The following is a 26238-nucleotide window of genomic DNA, read 5'->3' on the forward strand; positions in this document are numbered from 1 at the left end:
GAACGTACACAATGGCTGGGGCAGGGAACTCTATCCTTGTCTCCCACATGGGTGGCAGGAACCCAACTATCAGAGCCATCACCACTGCCTCACAGGGTCTGTATTAGCAGACAGCTAGAATCAGGAGTCAGAATCAGGAACCAAACTCAGGCACTTCGATGTGGGTGTCTTAACCACTAGGCTAAATGCCCACACCTGCCACAAACCTTTTGAAGTACACTCATACCAGAGCAGCACCTGAAAGGACACCGTACACCACAGAGGATTGAGAGAAATTGCCAAGGTTGAGATGTGCGGAGTAGCAAGCTGATCAGTCACCATCAGTAACTATATGCTAACAGCCTATTGTCAACAAATCTGATACCTGAGCAGCAGCATGGGTCTTTCATGAAGCTAAAGAAGGTATATAGAGGCAAGAGTTCAAAGGAAAAGAACAGTAATTCTGCTTTAATAGATACCTTGAAGCAGTCCACTATTTTTCACCGCTGGTTCATTGACTTGGACTGTGTCATCTTCAAGGTAGAAATAGATTTTATAGTATCTTATTCTGTAGTTTTCGCAGCAATAACCAGGCACTTCATTTTCCCAATAGGCATCAAAACGTAATACCTGTTAGAATCATAATCAGAAACTAAGAAATGAAAAAGGAATTCAGCAAACTTAAAATCAATATAGCTCTTGTGTGCATATTTACTTGTTAATGCAAAAAACGTTGAGGGAAAATTTTCAAGAAAATATTATACACATCGGCTAGGAGAATGAATTTATAATCAAGGTTACAGTACATAAAGATTATTTTACACTTTCATCACCATCTGGTTAGAACAAGGAAATGATATTCAAGCAATAAATCCATCATTCAGCTCTACCATAAACGGAACTAGACTCTGTCTTAGGATTTCCATAGTGGGATTCTTTTTTTTTTTTTTTTTTTTTTTTTTGACAGGCAGAGTAGACAGTGTGAGAGAGACAGACAGAGAGAAAGGTCTTCCTTTGCCGTTGGTTCACCCTCCAATGGCCGCCGCAGCCGGCGCACTGCGGCTGGTGCACCGCGCTGATCCAAAGCCAGGAGCCAGGTGCTTTTCCTGGTCTCCCATGGGGTGCAGGGCCCAAGCACTTGGGCCATCCTCCACTGCACTCCCAGGCCACAGCAGAGAGCTGGCCTGGAAGAGGGGCAACCGGGACAGAATCCGGCGCCCCGACCAGGCATAGTGGGATTCTAAATGTATGTGTTACAAAGAAAATATCCTTTCTCATAAAAAGAATGTAAATTTTGTCATTTTTTTCCCATTAAAAATAACACAAGCTACTTTGGTTCTGGGATAAAATTATCCTCTTGGTCCTGCTGATTGCTTGCATTGAGGCAATTTAAACAGGCAGATCTGAAATTCTTCTAATGTATGGAGCCCCTGCCTCATTCGTCCACAAGGACTTCAAAGAGCGTAGCTCAATGCTAGACTCTGTCAGGCTACACCACATGTGTGTGGAAGGGGGCTTCAGAGGTGAGGTATGATAGGTGGGTTCTAAAGCAGTTATGGTAAAAAAAAAATCAGAGTAAAAAATGTCATTGAAAATTCCTTAACATTTTGGAAAACTATGCCTTTCAAAGTAAGACACAGTGCATTTTTTCCTCCCACACTGAAGCAGATGACTACCTGCCTCCTCAGCTGAAAAACAGTTACAATTTCTTTATGCTTAGGTACCATCTCATAGAAGCTTTATCTTTAACCACTGCAATTACCTTGACTCTGCTTATGAACTGAGGAAGGCACGGTAATTGAAGACAATTGTGGGAAGGGGCGATTCAGGCTACCATTTCAAGTTTGACCTGGAGCCACAGTATCCTGGAGAGATCTATTTAAATATTCCCTTTGCCTCTCAATTCTGCTGAGGTTTTTATTTTATTGCATTGTATTTAAAGATTTATTTATGTGTTTGAAAGGCAGAGTAACTGGGCGGGGGGGCGCAGATCTTCCATCTGCTGGTCCATTCCCCAAATAGCCACAACAGCCGTCTCTGAGCCAGGCTGAAGCCAGGAGCTTCATCCAGATCTCCAACACAGGTGATGGGAGCCAAAGCACTTGGGCCATCTTCTGCTGCTTTCCCAGGTGCATTAGCAAGGAGCTGGATCAGAATCAGTGCTCCTGTGGGTTGCCAGCATCACAGGTGGCAGCTTAACCCACTGCACTACCACACTGGTTCCCCAAGTTTTTTAAATTAGTTTATTTATTTTTTAAGATTTTACTTATCTATGTGAAAGGCAGAGAGGAGAGAGCTCTTCCATCCCCTGGTTAACCCACCAAATACCCACAAAAGTCAGGGTTGGACCAAGCCAAAGCCAGGAGCAAGGAACTCTATCCAGGTCTCCCGCACACAGATGGCAGGACACCAAGCACTTGCCCATCAGTTAAAGCCTTCCCAAGCACATAAGCAGAAGGCTGGATCAGAAAACGGAGAAGCTGGGATTTGAATGGGCTCTCTGCTATGGGATGCTGATTACCACAAATGATGTTAGAAGTTAAGTTTTAGTTGGTGAAAGGATCATATTCAAAATACAGGGATCAATCACAAACACTGATGAGGCACTGCCTTACAGGAACCGCTTCTAAGAATCTGTTGAGCCCAGGGATCCATACCTTTCACAGTGGTCCTAAGTTTACCTGTTTTCCTGGGTAATTCATCTGCCCTGATTCCAGTTAGGTTAGCTAGACCCCACAGCTAGAATCTTGTCATTTGTGTCATATTTGTATTGAGCAAGCATTTCAGGTAAGATGCTATGCAATGGGACACAGTTTCTAGAATGATAAAAATGTTTTGGAAGTAGACAGAGGTGATGGCTACACAAAGTTGTTATGGTATTAAACTTCATTGAATTGTACACTTTAAAATGTCTAATGGTTAATTTTGTTATGTGAATTTTACCTCAATTTAAAAAGAATGATGTGAGGCCCAGTGCTGTGACACAGCAGGTTAAGCCTACACTTTCGATGGCAGCTTCCCATATGAGCCCCAGTTCAAGTCCCAGCTGCTCCACTTCCGTTCCATCTCCCTGTTAATACACCTGGGAAAGCAGCAGCAGATGGCCCAAGTATTTGGGGCCCCTGTCACCAATGTGGGATGTCCAGAAGACATTCTGAGCTCCTGGCTTTGGCCTGTCCCAGCCCCAGCCAATGTAGCCATTTGGGGAGTGATTCATTCTCTCTGTCTCTCTCTCACTCAGCTTTTCAAATAAAAAATTTAAAAATAAATTTAAAAAAATGCTAGACACTGAATTGCATTAGACCCTTTAAAATGATAAGTTTAATGTCAATTACATATCAATTTTTAAAAAGTAGAGGTGAAAAAGATGTTAGAACCCTTAGAAGGACTGAGAGCTGGGGCTTCACTGAGCTTTCACTGTAAGTAACATACAATCTGAGATGTTATTTCTCTTTGTAATCAGGTAAGACACTATGGGGGGATATTCTTAGCTCTCATTCACTTCTAATATGTTGAATGCTATAGGTATAAATTTATCAATGGCTAATCTGGCATAGGTCAGTTGACGGCAACTGTCATGTACAATGAGACATCAAAAAATTCATGGAAGAATAGGCATTTAGCCTGGGGACTAAGACACAAGTTAAGATACCCAGTTCCCATATCAGAGTATCTGAGTTCCATGTCCAGCTCTGGCTCCTGATTATGCAAACCCTGGGAGGCCAAAGTGATGGCTCAAGTACTTGGGTTCCTGTCATACGTAAGAGAGACCTAGAGTGAGTTCCCAGCTCCTGGATTTGGCCTGGGCCAATCCAGGCCATTGGGGACATTGCAGAGTAAACCCATGGGATAGGAGTTCCCTCCCTTTCTGCCTCTCAATTTTTTTTAAGTTTGTGAAAATGCCTATTATGAAAAAACTAGGGCTAGGTTTCACAAAATGTTGCACCAAAATAAACTTTTTACTTTCATTTTGCACAAGCTTCCTAAGGTATCCTTGTATGTAAGCATTAAGTGTTTATCAATCAAATGATCCACTAAAAAAGAAGAAAACATACTAAGGAGAAAAGGAGAAAAGGAAGACAACATTTTAGGCTGGGCTTTCATATGTCTAAAAGAACGACAGACTATTTCATGTTCTGGTCCCATGAGAACACACGGCTGCTGAACTCCAGCATGAAAGATATATAGCATGTCAAAAAGTGTACAGATGGAAAGATAGAAAAGGAAGAGGGAGAGGAAATTGTGTAGCAAAACAGAATGTGAGGGCAGAGACATCAAATAGATTAGAAGTGATCTCACAAAGATAAATGATATCTATGCAATGGAACTTGATGTATCAGAAAATCCAGAAAAAGAACCTGAAGTAAAAACTGTTAGAAATGAAAATTTAGAGAAATTTAATTATGATACAAGGTTTTATGATCATCATGATAAGTCAAGCGGAGACTAAATAATGTCCTAGAGGATTTAATTGGCTGCAGTTTTCTTGAAAACAGAATATAAATGTCATTTGGCAGGGGCGTGTGATCTTCAGTTCCCCACAGGTCTCCCCAGGCTCTACGGTATTTATTACACAAGCTTACCTACCTGATCTCAGAAGCATTTCATTTTTGATCCTAGCCTAAAGGATATAAAATCTGAAACCAATTAGCTTTGAATAATAGGTATAGGATTTTTCTCACTATAACCGAAAATCTTAAATGTTAATATTTCCAAATTGAGGATCTTCTTACATTTAAAGCCAAAAGAAGCCCAAAGCAGTCAGCAGTGCATTTTGATGGGCAAGCAGTTATAACATGCTATATGGTGCAAAATTAGCTTTGAAGGGAAGGAGTTAATCCTGTTTTCACATCAATTGAGTTATTTGCTTTGAATTGCATATCCCCAAACAGCTGGATTTTAACATTAATTTGGATTCCTAATTTTCTCTTAAAATGTTTTCAAAATGATTGCCTGATGCACCACTGACACAAAAAATAATTGTGTGAAGAAGGCTGGCTGTCACAGGCTAGGGAATGCAATCATAAAGCAAAAGCCTAATTTCTCAGAATAAATCACGCAATTTTTAAAGATGGGAGGCTGGTGAGACCAATGTATGAGTCATAAAGACTATTACTCAGAAACCAAACATCTAAGTGTCAAAAACTCACAGCTGAATTTCTGGAGAAGCTGTTCAGAAAGAAAGATGAAACACCAGTGTGTTCAATAAGCCTCAACATTTTATAAAGAGGTCAATATCACAAACCTAAGTTTGAAATGTTTAGGCTGTATTTTATTAAAAAAGACTCAGACTTAAATTGTGAACTACTAAAGAAGGTATATAATGGTAGGGATAAATGCATGCTCTTATGGATTAGTTACTAGATAATAAAAACTTATGAATGTGTAAAGCAGTATTGTTTATTCTTCCTGAAAAAGATGCTATTAAATCACTGGTGTCTCTCTTCATTATGGAGCTTTACAATCAAGAAAATAAAACTATAATAAATGTGGTACATATTAGTAGTAGCTCCTGTATACATCATAAAGGCATATTTACAAAGATTTATCATGTTAATTCACAAAATTATGTCACAAACAGATATTATAACAAGCTATAGTCACTGACTGCAAAGTAATACTAAAAATGTTAATGTGGTTATAAACAAAGTGTCATTCCTAATAAACAGACAAAAGTAAATTTAAAAATACAAAAAATAAGTATAGAATAAAATTTAAAACCACACAAACCTATAGGATAAAGGCAAACCCAGGGTAAATTCAGGGATTTAAACTATTATCTAGGAGAATTTCGAGTTTGGGAGAGAGGATAAATTGCTAATAGTGATTATCAGCCTTAGTTGTATATTAAGAACTTTTAAAAAATTGACCAGGCCTAAGCCTAAATAAATTAAATCAGGATCTTGGTGGGGGGGTTAGTATTTTTCAAAAGCTACTGATGGGGTTTAGGACACGATGCCCCAAAATGTGGCATGTTGATGTTTGAGAAAACAGCAGAAAGAGTAAAGTCTTTCTTTACTTTCTTTATCACTAAAGCAGGACAAAAAAACCCTAGGCAAGTCTTTCTTTCTGACATTCTCGTTTCTCCTTTCCTGAAGACCCTCATGTGACAGTGGTCCCGCCTTACACCCAGAAAGAAAGAACGTCACACAGAGACACAGAATCTGAACAAACAGGCTTTGTTAAATTCACCCTAGTTTTTTATCATTAGATCATATCCTTTTGTCCTCCAATCATACCTCTGTATGACTGTCCTTAAAAATACAGTTTTCTCCTGTTTCTTTGAGTTTTCATGTCCTGTGTACTTAAACATTCATTTGTACACTTTTGTTAATCTGTCTTCTCTTATTGAGTTCTCAGCCATGAACCCTGAGATGGATAAGGAAATGTTTTCGTCTACTGTCCCCAGGTAATTCTGAAAAGTAGCCAGCATTTAGAACCAACGAGAAATGATTCAAAAAGAACATTTGAGGGGCCAACGTGACATAGCACATAAAGCTGAGACCTGCAATTCTGGCATCCCATACGGGTGCTGATTTGTGCCCAGGCTGCTCCACTTCTGATTCAGCAGTGGAAGATGGCACAAGTACCTGGGCCCCTGCTACCCACATAGGAGACTCTGATGAAGCTCTTGGCTCCTGGTTTTGGCCTGGCCCAGTCCCAGCCATTGTGGCCACCTGGGGAGTGAACCAGAGAATACAAGATCTCTCTCCCTCTCTCTCTCTCTCCTTCTCTCTCTGTAACTGACTTTCAAGTAAATAAACGAATCTTTAAAAAACATAAATAACCATTTGAAGAGATACACAAGATGGTTCAATAGGGAAAAGACACACTGATTTTGACCACAGAAAGATACTAGAACAAGCGAGGAACTGTGTTCCCAGGGCACAGTTAGAGAGAAGTTTGCAGTGGAGGGTCTACAGAAGGGAGAGAGACTCCGTGGAACAGCAGGGACTTTACAACCACAAAGCAACTAGTGGGATACTGCTAGCGACTTTGCTGATGGGGAATCCATCTTCTCAGAGCCAGGTGAAAGAACCTGCAGCCCACACATCAGTGGTGACATTCCCTGAGGGAGAAACCTGTGCTCCCCACTGACTTGACTCAGGCCTGAAGCACTGGCAGGGGGCAGGTGCCCACCTAATCCCTGAAGAGAGAGCAAATTGCTTTCCTCCCCTCCCCCAACCAAGGATTCTGGCGACCACCTAGGAGGAAGCACCATCTTAATAAGGCAAGTGGAGGCTTCAGAGGCCCGTGCATCACAGATGGATTTTGTTGGAGGGATAAATCTGTGGTCCTTACTTTTTTTCTGACAGGCAGAGTGGACAGTGAGAGAGAGAGAGACAGAGAGAAAGGTCTTCCTTTGCCGTTGGTTCACCCCCCAATGGCCACTACGGCCAGCGCACCGCTGTAATTAAAAGATACAGAATGACTGAATGGCTTACAAAAGAAGACCCATACTTATGCTGTCTACAAGAAACACATCTCACCAACAAAGATACAAACAGACAAAGTGAAAGAATGGAAAACATTATTCCATGCAAATGGAAATAAAAAACCAGTAGGAGTAGCCATTCCAATTATCAGACAAAACAGACTTTAAGACAAAAGCAGTTAAGAGAGACAAAGAAGGGCATTATGTAATAATCTAGGGATCAATTCAACAGGAATTTACCATAGTAAATACATATACATTTACAATGTATAGGGCACTCAGATATTTAAAACAAATATTAATGGATCTAAAGGGAGACATAGGCCCCAATAGTAACGGGGTACTTCAATTTCACCAATGGACATATCAACTAGACAGAAAACCAACAAAGAAACAACAGAGCTAATCTACACTATTGACCAAATTGATCTAATTGATATCTACAGAACATTTTATCCCACAGCTGCAGATTACACATTCTTTTCATCAATGTGCGGAACTTTCTCTAGGATAGACCATATGCTAGGCCATTACACAAGTCTAAACAAATTTTTCAAAAACTGAAATTATACCATGTATTTTTTTTTTTTTTTTTTTAGCGTTAGAGGTCTTCCTTCCACTGGTTCATTCCCCAAATGGCCACAAAGGCCGGCGCTTAGCCAATCTGAAGCCAGGAGCCTCTTCTGGGTCTCCCACACGGGTTCAGGGGCCCAAGCATTTGGACCATCTTCCACTGCTTTCCCAGGCCATAAGCAGAGACTTGGATCGGAAGAAGAACAGCCAGGACATGAACTGGTGTCCATATGGAATGCTGGCACCACAGGTGGGAGCTTACCCTACTACCCCATAGCACTGGCTCCATCATGTATCTTTTCTGACCACAATGGAATGAAGCTGGAAATTAACAACTTAAGAAACTCTAGAAAATATATGAATACATGGAGACCAACAATATTCTACTGAATGAACAGTAGGTTACAGAAGAAATCAAAAGGGAAATAAAGTTCCTGGAAACAAATGAAGATAATGATATAGCATATAAAAACCCATGGGATACAGCAAAAGCAGTGCTAAGAGCAAAGTTTGTAGCAATTAGTGCCTACACATCAAGAAATTGGAAAGGCATCAAATAACTGATATAATGATGCATCTCAAGGATCTAGAAAAATAAGAACAAGCTAAACCCCAAATTAGGAGGAAGAAATAATAAAAATTAGCAAAAAGATAACATTAAAATAAAAAAGATACAAAAGCTCAGTGAAATTAAGAGCTGCCTTTTTGAAAATAAGAAACAAAATAAATAAAATTGATAAACCATTGGTCCAACTAACCAAAAAATGGGGGAGAAGATCCAAATTAACAAAATCAGAGATGGAAAAGGAGATGTTACAATGGATACCACAGAAATAAAAGGAATTACCAGGAATTATCACAAACAGCTATACGCCAACAAATGGGAAAATCTAGAATAAAGGGATAGATTCCTGGACACATACAGTTCACCAAACTTGGGGCACAAAGACATAGAAAACCTAAATAGACCAATAACCAAGTCAGTAATAAAGACACTCCCAAAAAAGAAAAACCCAAGACCAGATGGTTTCACTGCTGAATTCTACTAAATGTTTAAATAATTAATCCCAATTCTTCTTAAACTATTTAAAACAATTGAAAGTGAGGGAATCCACCCAAACTCCTTCTATGAAGCCAGAATCACCTTAATTTCAAAACCAGAAAAAGATACAAGAGGGTCCAGTGCTGTGGCGTAGCAGGTAAAAAGCCACTGACTGCAGTGCTGGCATTCCATATGGGTGCCGGTTCGAGTCCCAGCAGCTCCATTTCTGATCTAGCTCTCTGCTATGGCCTGGGAAAGCAGTAGAAGATAGCCTAAGTCCTTGGGTCCTGCACCCACATGGGAGACTTGGAAGAAGCTCCTGGCTCCTGGCTTTGGATCGGCTTAGCTCCAGCCGTTGCAGCCAATTGGGGAGTGAACTAGCAGGTGGAAGATCTCTCTCTTTCTCGCTGCCTCTCATTCTCTCTCTGTTTATCTCTGACTTCCAAATAAATAAATAAATCTTTTTTTTTTAAGAAAGAAAGAATGAAAGACAGACAGACAGACAAGAAATACATCTATAGACCAATATCTTTGAACAACATAGATGCAAAAATCCTCAATAAAATACTACTAGCTAATCAAATCCAGCAACACATCAAAAAGATCATCCACCTGGACCAAGTGGGATTTACATCTGGGATGTATAGATGGTTCAACACAGAAATCAATAAGCATAATACATCACATTAATAAGCAGAAGAATAAACACCATATGATTATCTCAATAGATTCAGAGAAGCACTTAATAAAATGCAATATCTTTTCATGAAAAAAAAAAAACCTTAAGCAAATTGGGTATAGACAGATCCTACCTTAACATAATCAAGGCAATATACAACAAACCCACAACCAACATCATATTGAATGGGGAAAAGTTTGAAGCATTTCCACATTTCCACTAAGACTCAGAACCAGACAATGATGCCCATTCTCACCCTAACTATTCAATATAGTTTTGGAAGTTTTAGCCAGAGTCATTAGATAAGAAAAAAAATCAAAGGGATACAAATTAGAAAGGAGGAATTCAAATTATTCCTGTTTGCAGATGACATGATTCTACACTATGGGAACCAAAACTCCACTAAGACATTATTGGAACTCATGACAGTTTGTCAAAGTTACAGGATACAGAATCAACACACAAAAATCAACATCATTTATATATATAAATAATGCCATGGCTGAGAAAGAACTATTCAGTTTTATTCAGAACTATTCAGTTCTATTCACAATAGCTACAAAAATAAATCATACACCTTGGGATAAATTTAACCAAGGAGGTGAAAGATTTCTACAATGAAAATTTCAAAAGAAATAGAAGAAGACAAACAAAACTGGAAAATCTTCCATGTTCATGAACTGGAAGAATTAATGTCATTAAAATGTCCATACCACTCAAAGCTATTTACAGATCCAAAGTTATCCCAATCAAAATATCAAGGACATTCTTCTCAGATCTAGAGAAAACCAATGCTAAAATTTATATGGAAATACAAGAGAACCCTAATAGCAAATGTACTCTTCAACAATAAAAACAAAGCTGGAGGCACCACAATACCAAATTTCAAGACATATTACAGGGCAGTTGTAATCATTACAGACTGGGAATGACATAACAGACACGTAGACAATGGAACAGATTAGAGACCTCAGAAATTAATTCATGCATCTACAATCAACTAATCTTTGACAAAGAGTTAAAACCACTCCCTGGAAAACGGACAGTCTCTTCAACAAATGGTGTTGATAAAACTGGATCTCCAAATGTAGAAGTATGAAACAAGACCTCTCTACTTTACATCCTATACAAAAATCAACTCACAATGGATCAAGAATATAAACCTAAGACCTGAAACCATCAAATTACTAGAGGAAAACATAGGGGAAACACTGCAAGACATTGGCATGGACAAGGATCTTTTGGGTCAGACCCCAGAACCACAGGCAGTAAAAGCAAAACCACACAGATGTGATTATATCAAGCTAAGAAGCTTCTGAACAGCAAAGGAAACATCCAACAAAGTGAAGAGGCAACTGACAGAACAAGAAAAAAATTTGCAAACTGTACATTTGATAAAGGATTAATATTCAGAATACATAAAGAGCTCAAGAAATTCAACAACAATACAAACAATCCAGTTAAGAAATTGGCTAAGGATACACACAGGCATTTTTCAAAGGGTAAAATACAAACAGCCAACAGACATATGAAAAAATGCTCAGGATTGCCAGCCATTAGGGAAATGCAAATAAAGACCACAATGAGGTTTCACCTCACCCCTGTTAGAATGGCTATCACCCAAAAATCAAAAAACAATAAATGGCTGGCGCCACGGCTTACTTGGCTAATCCTCCACCTGCAGTGCCTGCACCCTGGGTTCTAGTCCTGGTTGGGGCACCAGATTCTGTCCCAGTTGCTCCTCTTCCAGTCCAGTTCTCTGCTGTGGCCCAGGAAGGCAGTGCAGGATGGCCCAAGCTTGGGCCCTGCACCCACATGGGAGACCAGGAGGAAGCACCTGGCTCCTGGCTTCAGATCGGTGCAGTGCGCCAGCCGCAGGGCGCCAGTTGCAGCACGCCAGCCGTAGTGGCCATTTGGGGGGTGAACCAACAGAAAAGGAAGACCTTTCTCTCTGTCTCTCTGTCTCTCTCACTGTCTAACTCTGCCTGTCAAAAAAATAAAAATAAAAATAAATAAATGCTGGCAAGGATGTAGAGAAAAGGTACCCTAACACACCACTGATGGGAATGTAAACCAATACATCCATTTCCATCATGGAAGACAGTACGGAGATTCCTAAAAATCTACTATATGATTCAGCCATTGCAAATTTACCCAACGAAATGAAATCAAGGAAAGTTATCTGTACCCCCATGTTTATAGCACCTCAATTCACAATAGCTAAAATAAGGAATCAACTCACATGTCCATTAATTGATTAATAGATAAAGAAACTGTGGTTATATATACACTATGGAATACTACTCAGCCATAAATAATGAAATCCTGTTTTTCACAACAAAATGGATTTAACTGGAGACCATTATGCTTAGTGAAATAAGCCAGTCCCAAAAAGGTAAATATCATGTTTTTTCTGATTTGTGGTAACTAATATATAGAACACAAAAGATGTAATGTATATGAGTGAAATTGACATTTCCTTATTTAGTGGATGATTACACTTGTGATTGTAAAGCAAATCGAAAGTATATCATTTTAAAAATTAAAAGAAAAATAATAAAGGAAAAAAGAAGGAGAGAGAGAGAGTGAAGGAGGGAGGGAGGGAGGGTAGGATGGAAAGTATCATTATGTTCATAAAACTGTATATACAAAGTACATGAGATTTGTTCCCTTCATACAAATAAATTTAAAATGAGAAAAATATTAAAAGCACAAATTCTTTATATAAATAAATTTAAAAGGAGAAAAAATTGTTGAAAGTACAAATTCCTCATTTTCTTATTTGTCATAAGGAAAATAAGTACAAAAAAGAATAAAAGTACAGATAGATGAACCTGAAAGGAAAAAAAAACTATAATAAATAAATCTAAGAGCTTTCTCTTAGAAAAGAGAAGAATATAAATGAATAAAATCAGAAATGAGCATTCATGACAGATAGAATAAAATAAATTACCTTATAATAAATTATATAAACATGAAAAGAAAATTTAAAATCTCAAATAAATGATTTTCTGTAATAATTGTGACATATCAAAAACACAAAGACCAAGCTAATACCCAAGTAAGAAGTGAAAAGTTACCAAAGAATTACCCCAATAAAGGTTCCAATCAGGATGATTTACTAATGGATTCTTTCAAACTTTCAAGGAAAAGGAAATTACTATATTATTTAAGTCCCTCAGGATATCAAAAAAAGATTGAAAGCTACTGCCTAAGAAAATACACCACAGAAAAAGTAAACTATGGGGCAACAGTTCACACCCCAGCTGCATAGTTATAATCAGCAGTAGTTTCTCAAAATCCTGATGTTTGAACCACACCCACACTCACATACACATACAATAAAATCATAATCTCAGGGTAGGCCCAGCCATCACTGATTTTTAAAGCTCCCCAGGTGATTACAGAGTACAAGCCAAGGTCAAGAACTACTGCTACAGAGCATTTTCACTGCTTATGATTTATAAGAGAAGTTCTTAAAACAAAGAATTCAATAGTCCATAATAGTTATTTTATAAGCCCCTACACAAAAAGCAGCATTTCTTCACAGAAGCAAACATGTGTCCAAATTTAGAAATAGAACAAATATAAAAGTATCTCATGCTTTCCTACCACACACTCATTTTGAAATTGAAGAGTAGGATTGAGGAACACTGTTTTTTCTTCATGTTATATGTTGAACTCCCAGTACAGGGTTAATCTTACAGGTATAAAGTAAACTCAAAATAGATCTGTGTAAATTAAGAGTGGGAATAGGAAAAGGAGGAGGAAGAAGGGTGGGAGAGTGGTTGGGAGGGAGGGTAGGGTGGGAAATATCACTATGTTCCTAAATTTGTATGTATATGAAATATATGAAATTGGGGCCAGCTCTGTGGTGTCATGGGTTAAGCCTTTGCCTGCAGTGCCGACATCCCATATGGGCGTCAGTCCAAGTCCTGGCTGCTCCACTTCTGATCCAGCTCTCTGTTATGGCCTGGGAAAGCAATAGAAGATGGCCCAAGTCCTTGGGCCCTTGCACCCATGTTGGAGACCTGGAAGAAGCTCCCGGCTCCTGGCTTCGGATCAGCCCAGCTCCGGCCTTCACAGCCATTTGGGGAATGAACCAGCAGATGGAAGACCTTTCTCTCTCCCTTTCTCTCTTTCTCTCTGCCTCTGTAACTCTCCCTTTCAAATAAGAAAATAAATCTTTTTAAAAAAGTAAACAACATTAAAAAAAGAAATACATGAACTTTGTATACCTTAAATAAAATTTATAAAAAAGAAATTGAAGAGTAAGAATGAGTATTTGGTCTAGTGGTTAAGACATCGCATAGGATCCACTCCCAACTAACGCTTCCTGGTAATGCATACCCTGGGAGGCAGTAGGTGATGGTTCAAGTAGTTGCATCCCTGCCACCCACATGAGAGACCCAGAATGAGTTCCTGGACCCTTGCTTCAGCCTGTCCTAGCCCCTGCAGTTGTGCATATTTACGGACTGAACTAGGGCTGAGAGCTCTCTATCTTTGTCTCTGTTTCCTTCTCTGCCTCTGCCTCTCAAATAAATACAAATTTAAATTTAAAAAAAATCCAAGGATAATTCCTTAAGTTACAAAGCATATGCTTTAAAACCAGAGCCTAAATCCCATTATTATGTTTAATTAAACCATGTAGCTATCATGATCAGAAACAGAACAATAACACTGCTACCAACATCATCATTTAATATTTTTTAGAAGTTTTAAACAAATATAAAAAGATAAGAAGTAAAAATATGAGTAAGAAACAAAAGATTATCATGGGAAGATAATGGCACAGGCAAAGGCTGAAAAGCTAATAATAAATAAAAAATTTCAGTATAGCCACAACTGAATAAAAAATATTCTTATGTATTAGCAGTGAACAGCTAGAAGATATAGTGTGGTGAGGCTAAGGTCAAGGTGCACTAGGTTAAGCCACTGCTTGTGATGCTGGCATCCCATATAAGCACCAAGTTTGCATCCCAGCTCCTCCACTTCCATTCCAGCTCCCTGCTAATATATCTGCAAAAACTGCAGAGGATGGTCCAAGTGCTTTGGCTTCTGCATCCATGTGGGTGACCCTGATGGAGTGCCTGGCTCCTGGCTTTGGCCTGGCCCATCCCTGGCTATTGAGGTCATCTGGGAAGTGAACCAGCAATAGAATCAATCAGTCTCTCCTCTCTCTCTCTCTCTCTCTCCCCTCCTCTCCCTCTGTGTGTGTGTGTGTGTGTGTGTGTGTGTGTCTTTCTGTCTGTCTTCTCTTTCTGTCTCTCTTCTCTTCTACTCCCTGTCTCCCTAACTCTGTCTTTCAAATAAATAATCTTGAAAAAAGAAAATACAGTGTGGAGAAAAGTATATTCACAATAGAATAAAAAAATTTAATAGTTAAAAGTCTTAAAACTCTACAGCCCAGATAAAACTCTAAAAATATTTACTAGAAGACACAGAAGAATTTGACTAAAATGTAAAATATATTCTGAATAAGCAGACCAAAATAACATATTTCATATGGGTTTTTTAAAAGATTTATTTGGAAGGCAGAGCAACAGAGAGGGCAAGACAGAGAGACAAATCTTCCATCCACTGGTTCATTCCCCAAATGGTCGCAACAACTAGGTCTGAGGCAAGTTGAAGCCAGGAGCTCTATCCTGGTCTACCACATAGGTAGCACCATCCTCTGCTGCCTTCTCAAGCGTATTAGCCAGAAGCTGGATCAGAAGTGGAGCAACCAGGACTCAAATCGGCACTCTGATGTGGATGACAGTGTTGTGGCCAGCATGATAGCAGCTTAACCCACTGCACCACAGTGCTGGCTCCACAGAAACATATTTTGTTAGTGTTTTGGAGGTAATTAAAAAAAAATTCTAAATTCACCTGATAAACAAGTCAACCTATTAAAGGTAATTGTAAAAATTAATGGTAACAGCTTTTCCCGAATTTATACCTTAATATCATGCTTCACACTGGCCTCAGAATCAGCCCTTAAGGCATTCAGATCTGGCTGAAGAGCCCATGAGAGTATTTTAGGCATGAAAAGCCAAGACACTCTGGCAAAAAAAAAAAAAAAAAAAAAAAAAAACAAACAAACAAACAAACAAAAAAAACACCTAAATGAAAGATCTCTGTGGGTGAGATCCCAGTGGAAAGAACAGGCCATCAAAGAAGGAGGTACCTTTATCTGAAGAGAGGAGAGAACTTCCACTTTGACTATGACCTTGTCTAAATAAGATCGGAGTTGTTGAACTCAAAAGGCTTCCATAGCCTTGGTTACTCATGACAAGAGCATCGGGTGATTACTGATGCCATAGACAAGAGTGTCAATTGTTAAGTCAACAACAAGAGTCACTGTGCACTTACTCCCCATGTAGGATCTCTGTCCTTAATGTGTTGTACAATGCGAATTAATGCTATAACTAGTACTCAAACAGTACTTTACACTTTGTGTTTCTGTATGGGTGCAAACTGTTGAAATCTTTACTTAATATATACTAAATTGATCTTCTGTATATAAAAAGAATTGAAAATTAATCTTGATGTGAATGGAATGGGAGAGGGAGCAGGAGATGGGAGGGTTGCAGGTGGGAGGGAAGTTATGGTGGGGGGAAGCCACTGTAATCAAAAAGCTGTACTTTGGAAATTTTTATTTATTAAATAAAAGTTAAAAATAAAAATATAATGCTTCAATCATTAAAATAATGCAACACTAGAGTAACAAGACATAATTGTAGGTAGAAAAGAATAGATGAGAGGGCAGTGCTGTGACGTAGTAGGCTAAGCCTCCACCTGTGGTACTGGCAGCCCATATCAGGGCTGGTTTGAGTGTCAGCTCCTCCTCTTCTGATCCAGCTCTCTGCTTAGGGCTTGGGGAAGCAGTGGAAGGTTACCCAAGTACTTGGGTTCCTGTACCCATATGGGAAACATAGAAGAAGCTACTGGCTTCAGATCGGCTCAGCTCCAGCTGTTGCAGCCATTTGGGGAGTGTACCAGCAGGTGGAAGACCACTCTCTCTGTCTCTCCCTTTGCCTATAACTCTGCCTCTCAAATCTTTTTTTAGAAAAAGAAAAGAATAGATGGTCTGGAAATAACCTTTATTAAATATAATAATTTAACTTATAATGAAAAGACAAACCTGGAAAAGCATCAGTGTATATGTTCACCTATTATAAACCATAACACAAAATAAATACCAGATAGGTTATCAGTTTAACTATACCACTACTCCCACCCCCTAAAAAAATGTGTATCAAAACCTCAAAAGTGGGCGATGACATTCTAGGCTTAGAAGAAAAACATGAAAAAAAAGTATTTGACTGCGAGCCATAACTTCTATATACTAGAAGATAAACAAGCAACATACTATTAACAATTTTAATAAATGACAAAAATTTATTTCATACATTCTTTAACTTTTAAAAGATCTTAGAAATGAGAAAAATACACACAAAATTCACGGGGTCAACAAATACAATATTCACTCCAAGAAATTATCAAATAAAATTGCAATGAGGCATCAGGTTTGTGTGTGTGTCTTTCTCCTATGAAATGGACCATTCATTATCGATGGGATTTTAAATCAATATAATTATTCTCGGGCAATGTGGTACTATGCTCTGAGGAACTATATAATGAGGTATTACTACAGAAAAAAAAAACTATAGGGAACCATGTTGTTGATGAAATGGAAGGGTCTGGGGAATTATGCTACATCTATGTACTCTAAGGAACATAATAAAGGTGCTAGAATGTTTTTGAAACCTATGGAACAGTAAGAAAAATATTTCCCATATGTAGCGACTTTTGAGGCAGTAAGAAAAAAACACTAAGGATACCCAATAATGTGATGTGAAAATAGCACAGGACTGAAAAGGGTTAAAGACCACAAGTGTAACTATTTTTAAAAGATATAAATTATGCTTTAAAAACCCTGACTGTGCGTTTTGAAAGAAGGACTGTGCGTTTTGAAAGAAGGGTGATGGTTTGGGGGGGGGGGGGTAAGAACAAAACACACTCAACATGGCGCAGCGATGGCAGCAGCTCAGGTGGAGACAGGCCAGCAGACCAAGGCAGCAGCGGCATAGATAGACAAAGTGACGTCAGTGGATGTGGTTGGGGAGGGACGGCGAGAGGAGGGGGCATTTGCTCTTCCTGGGGGATGAGGCTTCTGGCTTGGCACGGCCTGGGAGGTGGGGCAATGGGGTCTGAGCGGGCTGCCTCAATCTACCTCCGGGTTGGCTTTCTCCCTTGCCATGCTTGACCTTGAGGATCGGGCCCTCTAGGCCAGTAGCTCAGCCCAGGGGCATCGTAATTCATCCTCCAGGGGCACCTGAAGGGCTTTCACCTCTCCGAACAGACTTATGTTCTGAAACAAACATTAGACTTTTGATGTCCCGGAAGCATTTGGAAACGTCAGAAGTGCCTCGATGCACAGGAAGTAACCACCCCTCCACGTACATGGCGTGTGAGGCGCGTGCGGCGATCTTGCAGGCACGTTGTGCTCTCGGGCGGCAAGCCGGGCTTTTAGCTTGTCCTGGGTCGTTGCGGCTTTTCTACAGCATTTTACAATCGCAGTGGGAGGGCTCTGACGTCTGTGAAACACTGAGAAAAGTGAGAGTGGAAAAAAAGAAGACAGGACTGGCGGTGTGAGAGGCGTTGGCGACTGGCGCTTGGCGCGAGCTGCGGAGCGCCTCCGTGGCACGAGGCTGCGGCACAGTCGCGAGACCCAGCACGACCGGAGCGGCGGTTAGGTAGGCTCCCCGGTAAACGGCCAGCCCAGGGGGCTAGCTCAGCGGCGGGATTCGGGCGGGCCTGCCCCCCGGCTTTTCCTGGCGTTCCTTCCACAACAGAGATTCTAACGCAGGCCCACGTGTGGGCTAGGGCCGTCTCCAAACCGCCCGATTGGGAGCACTGAGGGTTCCTCTGTCCGCGTGATGCCCTGTGCGCCCTGCCAGCCTGCTTATTTCCTTCCTTCTTTCTTTCTTTCAGCCTATTTCTAAAAGAAATGGCTTCTCTAGAGGACTCCTACAGCCTTAAAGCTAATTTCTCACAGAGTTCCTGTAACCTCATGAACTCTGAATTTGCATCTGAGGAACGAAATAAGTCTGAGGGCCCAAACGTGTCTCAGAAAAGCAGGGATAAACGCAAAGACAAAGGTCATTCAGGGCTTCACCGGAAGTCGCTCGGGGGCATCCGGGGCAAACAGGTGCCACAAGGAACGGGTGCAGCTGCCCCTGGTGTAAAACCCAGCAGGGAATACCCAGACTTTGAAGAAAGATCAGCCAGGCATGTCGCCTCTGCTGCTCAGAAAGGGAGAAGGTCAGCCCCACCGCTGATCGGCTTCAGTGACAGAAAATCAGCGGTGACCAAGTCGCGTGAGGCACTCCGGGAGGAGCCACTTGGTAACCCCAAGGAAGTGTTTTTTGAAAAAAGCTCTGCACCCCTGGGAGTTCCGGATGGCTGCAACTCGCACTCACTAAACCAGATGGGTCAAAAAGAGGCGCTGGCCGAGCTCCCCTCTCCGGGAGGTGGCTGGTCTGATAAGGAAGGGCTCTTCTCCAAGAAATTCTCTGAGCACAAGCCATTCTCACTGGGTCTCCCAGTCGTTTCAGAGTCTTCCTTGACCAATGATCCTGATGGGAACCAGCCTTATTTGTACTGTAGTCCTTGGAAAGACCACCTGGGCCCTTGGAGTGGCAATTCCAAGTTTTCTCGCTCTCCTGTCAGTGGCAGCTCCAAGAGCAGGAACACATCCCAGGGTATGTGGAGCAGGGAGAGTGGGAGTACTTACTGCTATGACTACACAGTGAGCTCCCAAAACATGATCAGAGATCTGAAGTTGACAGAGGAAGATGCACCCCAGAATTCGTGTTCATTTGACTTTTCTGGAAATGCAGAAGTAGAGGAGAAAAGAGCTTATCAAGAGGAGGTGCTGGCACATCCTAACGGGAGACAGGCACTTGACTTCCTGCCAAACAGCCACAGGCAGCCATACCTAGAGAAGGATGTGGGTTTCATTGATACCCACTGTCACTTGGACATGCTCTATTCCAAACTGTCTTTCAAAGGGACCTTTGCCAAGTTCAGAAAAACTTATAGCTGCTCCTTCCCTAAAGAATTTCAGGGCTGCATCACTGATTTCTGTGATCCTCGCACCCTCAAGAATGGCCTTTGGGAGGAGCTACTGAAAGAGGATCTGGTTTGGGGGGCGTTTGGCTGTCACCCTCATTTTGCACGTTACTACAATAACAATCTTGAAAGAAATATTTTGCAAGCCTTAAAGCACCCCAAGACTGTAGCATTTGGGGAGATGGGCTTGGATTACTCCTTCAAGTGCACCACATCTGTCTCACAGCAGAAGAGGATCTTTGAGAGGCAGCTTCAGCTGGCTGTGTCTCTAAAGAAGCCACTGGTGATTCACTGCCGAGATGCTGATGAAGATCTGCTGTGCATCATGAAAAAATTTGTGCCTCCCGATTACAAGATCCACAGGCATTGTTTCACTGGCCGTTACACAGTCATTGAGCCCCATCTGAAATACTTTACCAACATGTATGTGGGCTTCACAGCAGTCCTGACCTACTACACTGCCTGGGAGGCCCAAGAAGCTGTGAAAAGAATCTCGATGGAGAGAATTATTGTGGAAACCGACGCTCCCTATTTTCTCCCTCAGCAGGTTCCCAGAAGCCTTTGCCAGTTTGCCCACCCCGGCATGGCCCTGTATACGGTGCAAGAGATTGCCAGAATCAAAGAACAGCCACTCTCCCAAGTCTTGGCCACCTTGCATGAAAACACCAGTCACCTTTATGATCTTTAAACCAGAGAAGACATGGTCAGGGCTCTTCCGAAAAAGGGAGGCCAGCAGCCTGACACAATACAGACTGGACTGAAACTTTGCTTGTGACCCAGGTCAAGGATTTGTTTGCTGAGTCCATTGGGGATGAGTTAAAACAGGACAAAATGTGTTCCTTAAAACGTCTTCATGGGATTTCTACTATTGGCTGGTAGGGTGGAATGTGTTGGGATGGGAGGAGGGGTAAGGGGAACTGCTGTTGGTGTTTATTGAGGGTTTCTCTTCCCAGCCACAAAGTGACAGGCTAGTCAGTAAAGAAGAATGTGCAGTAGAGTATAATGAGTTTGCCAGTGCAAATCCCTGTTCTCTGCAGCCTGGTTTTAAGTAGTTGGTGAATGAAGTTATCCTGCTAACTGTCTTTAAGGAAAAAAGGAAAAAAACACATATTTTTGGAAAAAGTATTGTTGAGTTTAAAAATGACCTAGGTGATTTGTTCTGTTTATTCACAAAATGTATTATAGGATATATAATCCACAGTTTGCTGTTAAATTCATAAATTCAGTGACTTTTCAATTTGCAATTTCTTATTTCTAAAGATAAACTATCACTTCATCAAATAGGAAACTAATTTAGACAAATAAAATTTAGATAATTAATAGTCATGACACACTAAGGGGGCTGCAGAGGAGTTTAGAGTGATGAGAGCCAAATTTGTTGATTCTTAAATCTGAACTAGTGTTAATCCTAAAGCTCTTCAGATAACAAGTATATAATAATAGCAATTGTTCACTCAGATTGTTCTGGTTCTTGAAAGGCCCAAATGTATGCCATTTAGAAATACTGCTCAAAATTGAACTTCGTGACCTAAATCAAAGAGTCCCAATATTGGATGAGGTATGTCATTTTAAAAACTGAAAATCTGTTTTCAGCCTCCAAAACTGAACCAATGAAAATAGACCTAGAATACTCCATCTTCTCTGGTTTCATTGTGCCCATTTATCTGGATTAGAACAGACCAGGCAGTAAACGAAGAGTTCTTGAATTAATGCAAGTATATAATGAATAACTGATTTCATTAACACCTATGAGTTACTGACAATATTTAGGATAGACAGTGACATTAGGACAAGAATAGAGAAATAAACCATCATATTTCCAGCACCCTTGTCTAATTGAAAAGCCAGGGCAAGAACCAAAAGTCCTTATATTCTGCTGTTAGATGTCATATTTAATAAAAATAAATAAGCCTTACTAGGAACTTGAAAGGTCATATTCCCTATAAAACAGTATATCAGATTTCTTCTTTACTGGGAGTCCAGTTCTTTGAGAAGAAAGTTTTAAGGGTAAGAAAGCTGTAGTGTTTACTTAACAAAGTCAGTCAGTTCAATGTGAAATGCTTGATTTGATTGTCTTTTTCAAAATAAAACCTTTAAAATCTAAGCCAAGGATTTGAGCTAAGAAGCTTCTCTGGTTAATGTACGCTTCAAACAGACATTGCTCAAAGTTTGTCACTCAATCCGAGGGGCCCTGAGCTTGTTATAAAGAGTGGTAGAAAATGGTGTTATAGATACGCATTTTGTGAAAACACTGTTGTACAAAATTGCGAAGTTTCACAGGTTTTTTTTTCCTTAATTTCAGGATCTCACATGTCCTTTGATGTGCTAATATGTACTGAAAATATCCGAGAAAGTATTTCTCAGTTACTTATAGATTAATATGAGATACAATTCAACAAGCTCTAATTCTCTGGCAATAGCAGCTCAGGAAAGTGTACCTCAGTCACATTCTCTGACTTGCAGTGCCCTTACCAACATTTAATACATGTCTCCACTCACCAAAATTCTTACTACATACGTTCCACAAGAAAGCACAACACCATATATCTGTGTCTAGCAAAGTGACATTACGAAATGGGATTTCACAGATGGATGTGAATGAACTATTGCATTTAGACGGACACATCCAACAAGATAAACAGGATATACAACATATTACAGAAAGTAATTTTCCTTTCCAAAAAAGTGTGTTTTTATATGGGAAAAATACTTTTCTAACCTGCTCCTCTCTCTCTACATTTTTATGGCAAATACATAGCCTTACCATAATTCAACTTTATTTCTTTAAGAATGGGAGTGAGCAATGTAGTCCTTTCTGAGTGCTGTATACCCAGGGTGACCTAAATCAAAACCCAGAATCCTCATTTACTTAGTTCATGAATGAAGTAAGGAACAACACTTCATCTATTCATGTTACTGGTAAAACAAATCTTGCAATCCATATGTGCAAGATTTGGAGCATTTTATAAATAGTTTACTACTTAAGTGATAGTTCATTAAAAGTTAAAGAATTGTTAAAAAAAATAACACTTAACTGTTTGTATGGCACTCATGTCTCACTTAACAATTCTGGAAGCTTCAGAAAGCCATGAAGGCAGCTGGTGATCTCGAAATTCAATTTGCCATTATTGGTCCCTAGGCCATCAGTCAGTCCAGAGTCACAGGGTCTCCCAGGCACATTAACGGGCTCCCTGAACCTTGGCAAGTTCTTTCAGGGCACATCAATATTTTCCTTCACTTAAATTTTAGAAAGGCAGCTAGTTCTATCTTTAAAGCCTAAAAGGAATAAACTCTGCCTGCTTTGTCTTGGGAGACAGGAGGGATTTTGTTTTTTTTTTTTTTTCCAATTAGTCTGTATTCATGTCTAACTTGAAAAATCTTACAGGCTTATTAAGAAATTTTTGAGACTAATAAAGAGCACAAAGAGGGGGAAAATAGTCAATAATCCTACCACTTAGAGACAATCCTTTTGACATTTGTATTAGCTCTTTTGTCAATTTTCTCTAATATTTCTATAGTTATTGCCCAATTCCAGCATGTACTCCTTGAGTCAGTTTCATTAATTTCTATAGAGTAGTCACGTCACTTAATCTATAGCATAAATCTGTACATTTTTTTTACCTCCCTTGAATTTGTGATTAAATGACATTGTCTGCATTTTTTGTTTTTCTGAGCAAAGCTAAAAGCTTGTTAATTTTATTGATTGCTTGAAATAATCAACCCTTAGATTGCTTGTGCTTGTTCAAAACTGTTGCTTACTGCTTTTAAAATACTGTGCCTTTAAATTTATTCTTTTTTTGCTTGCTTGCTTTTTTAGGAAATTATCTGACTCTATTTATATGGGGAAATATTTGAACATCTTAATATAGCCATACCATGGAATAAAATAATTATAAAGAAATAATTCTTCAAAGTTTCTTCTAATTTCCCCTCATGTTACTTTTTAAAAATTTTTTATCTTTAATTAGTTGTTTTTTTTTTGTTTTTTTTTTTTTGTTTTTTTTTTTTTTGACAGGCAGAGTAGACAGTGAGAGAGACAGAGAGAAAGGTCTTCCTTTGCCGTTGGTTCACCCCCCAAGTGGCCGCTACGGCCAGCACACCGTGCAGATCTGAAGCCAGGAGCCAGGTGCTTCTCCTGGTCTCCCATGCGGGTGCAGGGCCCAAGCACTTGGGCCATCCTCCACTGCCTTCCCGGGCCACAGCAGAGAGCTGGACAGGAAAAGGAGTGACCGGGACAGAATCCGGCACCCCGACCGGGACTAGAACCCGGGGTGCCGGCGCCACAAGCGGAGGATTAGCCTAGTGAGCCACGGCGCTGTCCCTTTAATTAGTTTTTAACAGCTTCAATATAATTTGCAGATAAAATTCTAAGAATATAATGATATTTCCTTACTCCCTTCTTTTTTGCTTTCTAATGTATCTTTTATTGTGCTTTTTATAATATTTTAAGTTAAATGCTTATTTTTAATTTGGGGGGAAGAACAAAGCATTCAATGTCTTAAATCTGTTATTATAACTCTGCTGTATATATAGGACTTCTTATATCCATGAAGTTTACTTTTCATATTCTAAAAATATACATGCATTACAAAAATGCAAGTAGAAAGTGTGTGGTATTTCTATTACCTGGAGCCCACTGTTGTTATCTTTTCTTAACATAATTGTAATCACACAGCTATATTTAATTGTATATTCTTTTAAGTAATTCAAGTTTTTCTGATTATGAAAGTAATTCATATCTGTACTTAAGATTTATATGCCATAAAATCCCATCACTAACTGTTAAGTTAATGTTATGGTAAATTTTTACTTATACTCTTTTAAAAAAATAGCTAAAATCACTAAGTATGTATGTTTATTAAGCAGAGTAAATAACATTTACAGGTCCTAGTGAAAGATGATATAAAGACAAACTTGATTTTTTTCTCTACTGATTAAGAGAGATCTTAAGTCTATTCATTTAAATTTCTTAAAAATGTCAACTCAGTTATTAATTCCAAATATTAATATCTACTGAAACTGAAGGAAAGTAACATTTTTCCCTTTTTATTCCCATCTTGTATTTTACTATTGTATTTTTATTCCCATCTTTATATTTTACTATTGTTTCTTATTTTATCTTTCAATAAATCCTTAAAATTTTTACATCGTTTTGTGCCTTATTTATAAATGTAATTATTAATTACCTATAAGTTTCTTTCCACTGCTCACAAGTATTCCTTTTATTTCATGATTTCCCCAATGGCTGAATGTTTAATGTGCTTTCATCTCTTAATTGAATGGAGTATACATCTTTAAGCAACATTCTCAGGCAAAGTATATGAATGACTATTTAGAATTTTATTTATAATGAATTTCATTTTATTTATAATGAATTATGTAACTAAGATCATCTTTCTGTTGCTTTCATTAATTAATGATACCTTTGCTACGTCTAGAATTTCTGGATGAACATTTTCCCCCTAAAATTTAGATTCTGCTTTATCATCTGGCATTCAATATTATGGAGAATTGTGAGGCCAATTTTGTCTTTGGGAGTTAAACTACTTTTTCTAATCAAAATGCGTGTTAATTTCTTTGCTCTGTCCTTGAAATTATTTTTTTTATTTATTTGACAGATAGAGGTAGACAGTGAGAAAGAGAGAGACAGAGAGAAAGGTCTTCCTTCCATTGGTTCACCCCCCAAATGGCCGCTATGGCCGGAACTACGCCAATCCGAAGTCAGGAGCCAGGTGCTTCCTCCTGGTCTCCCATGTGGGTACAGGGCCCAAGCACTTGGGCCATCCTCCACTGCCTTCCCGGGCCACAGCAGAGAGCTGGACTGGAAGAGGAGCAACTGCGACTAGAACCCGGCACCCATATGGGATGCCAGTACCCCAGGCAGAGGATTAACCAAGTGAGCCACGGTGCTGGCCCCTGTCCTTGAAATTATTATAAAATTTTCCAGGATGTTCCTGGTTGACTCTTTTTTTGTTATGTTCTCTAGTAATAGAAGTATTTAATTTGTACATTTGCCATTCTGTAGTCCAGAAACTTGGTTTGGCTTTTATCGTTCTCTTAGGGAATGTATAGTCAATTCAACTTGCTTTTAGTCTATATTTTCAAAGGCAGAGTGACAGGGCAAGCATGGAGAGGAGAGCTTCCATCTGCTAGATCACTCTCCAAATGGGTACAACATCTGGGAATGGGCCAGGCCCAAGCCAGGAGCCCAGAACTCCATCCAGGTCTCCCACATGGATGAAAGGGACCCAAATACTTGGGCCATCTTCCACTGCTTTCCCAAGGGCATTACAGGGAGCTGGATCAGAAGCAGAGAAGCCAGGATTCAAACTGGCATTCATACGGGATTTTCAGTGACACAAGTGGTGGCTTAACCTGCTGCGCCACAATACCAGCCATTAGCTACTAATT

General features: G+C 39.7%; 1 protein-coding gene and 1 pseudogene across 1 annotated transcript in view; one reads left to right on the plus strand and one right to left on the minus strand.

The window, feature by feature from the left end:
* The window catches only part of EFHC2 (EF-hand domain containing 2), a 183471-nt gene that overhangs the window by 109310 nt on the left and 47923 nt on the right, over positions 1-26238 (minus strand). Inside the window, exon 3 of the mRNA XM_008272519.4 lies at positions 459-609. Coding sequence (XP_008270741.1) covers positions 459-609 — 151 coding nt within the window. The remainder of the gene's footprint in view (positions 1-458; positions 610-26238) is intronic.
* LOC138847740 (putative deoxyribonuclease TATDN2 pseudogene) lies at positions 17873-24932 on the plus strand (annotated as a pseudogene).

The sequence above is a fragment of the Oryctolagus cuniculus genome, chromosome X, assembly GCF_964237555.1.
Source record: "Oryctolagus cuniculus chromosome X, mOryCun1.1, whole genome shotgun sequence".
Lineage (NCBI taxonomy): Eukaryota > Metazoa > Chordata > Mammalia > Lagomorpha > Leporidae > Oryctolagus > Oryctolagus cuniculus.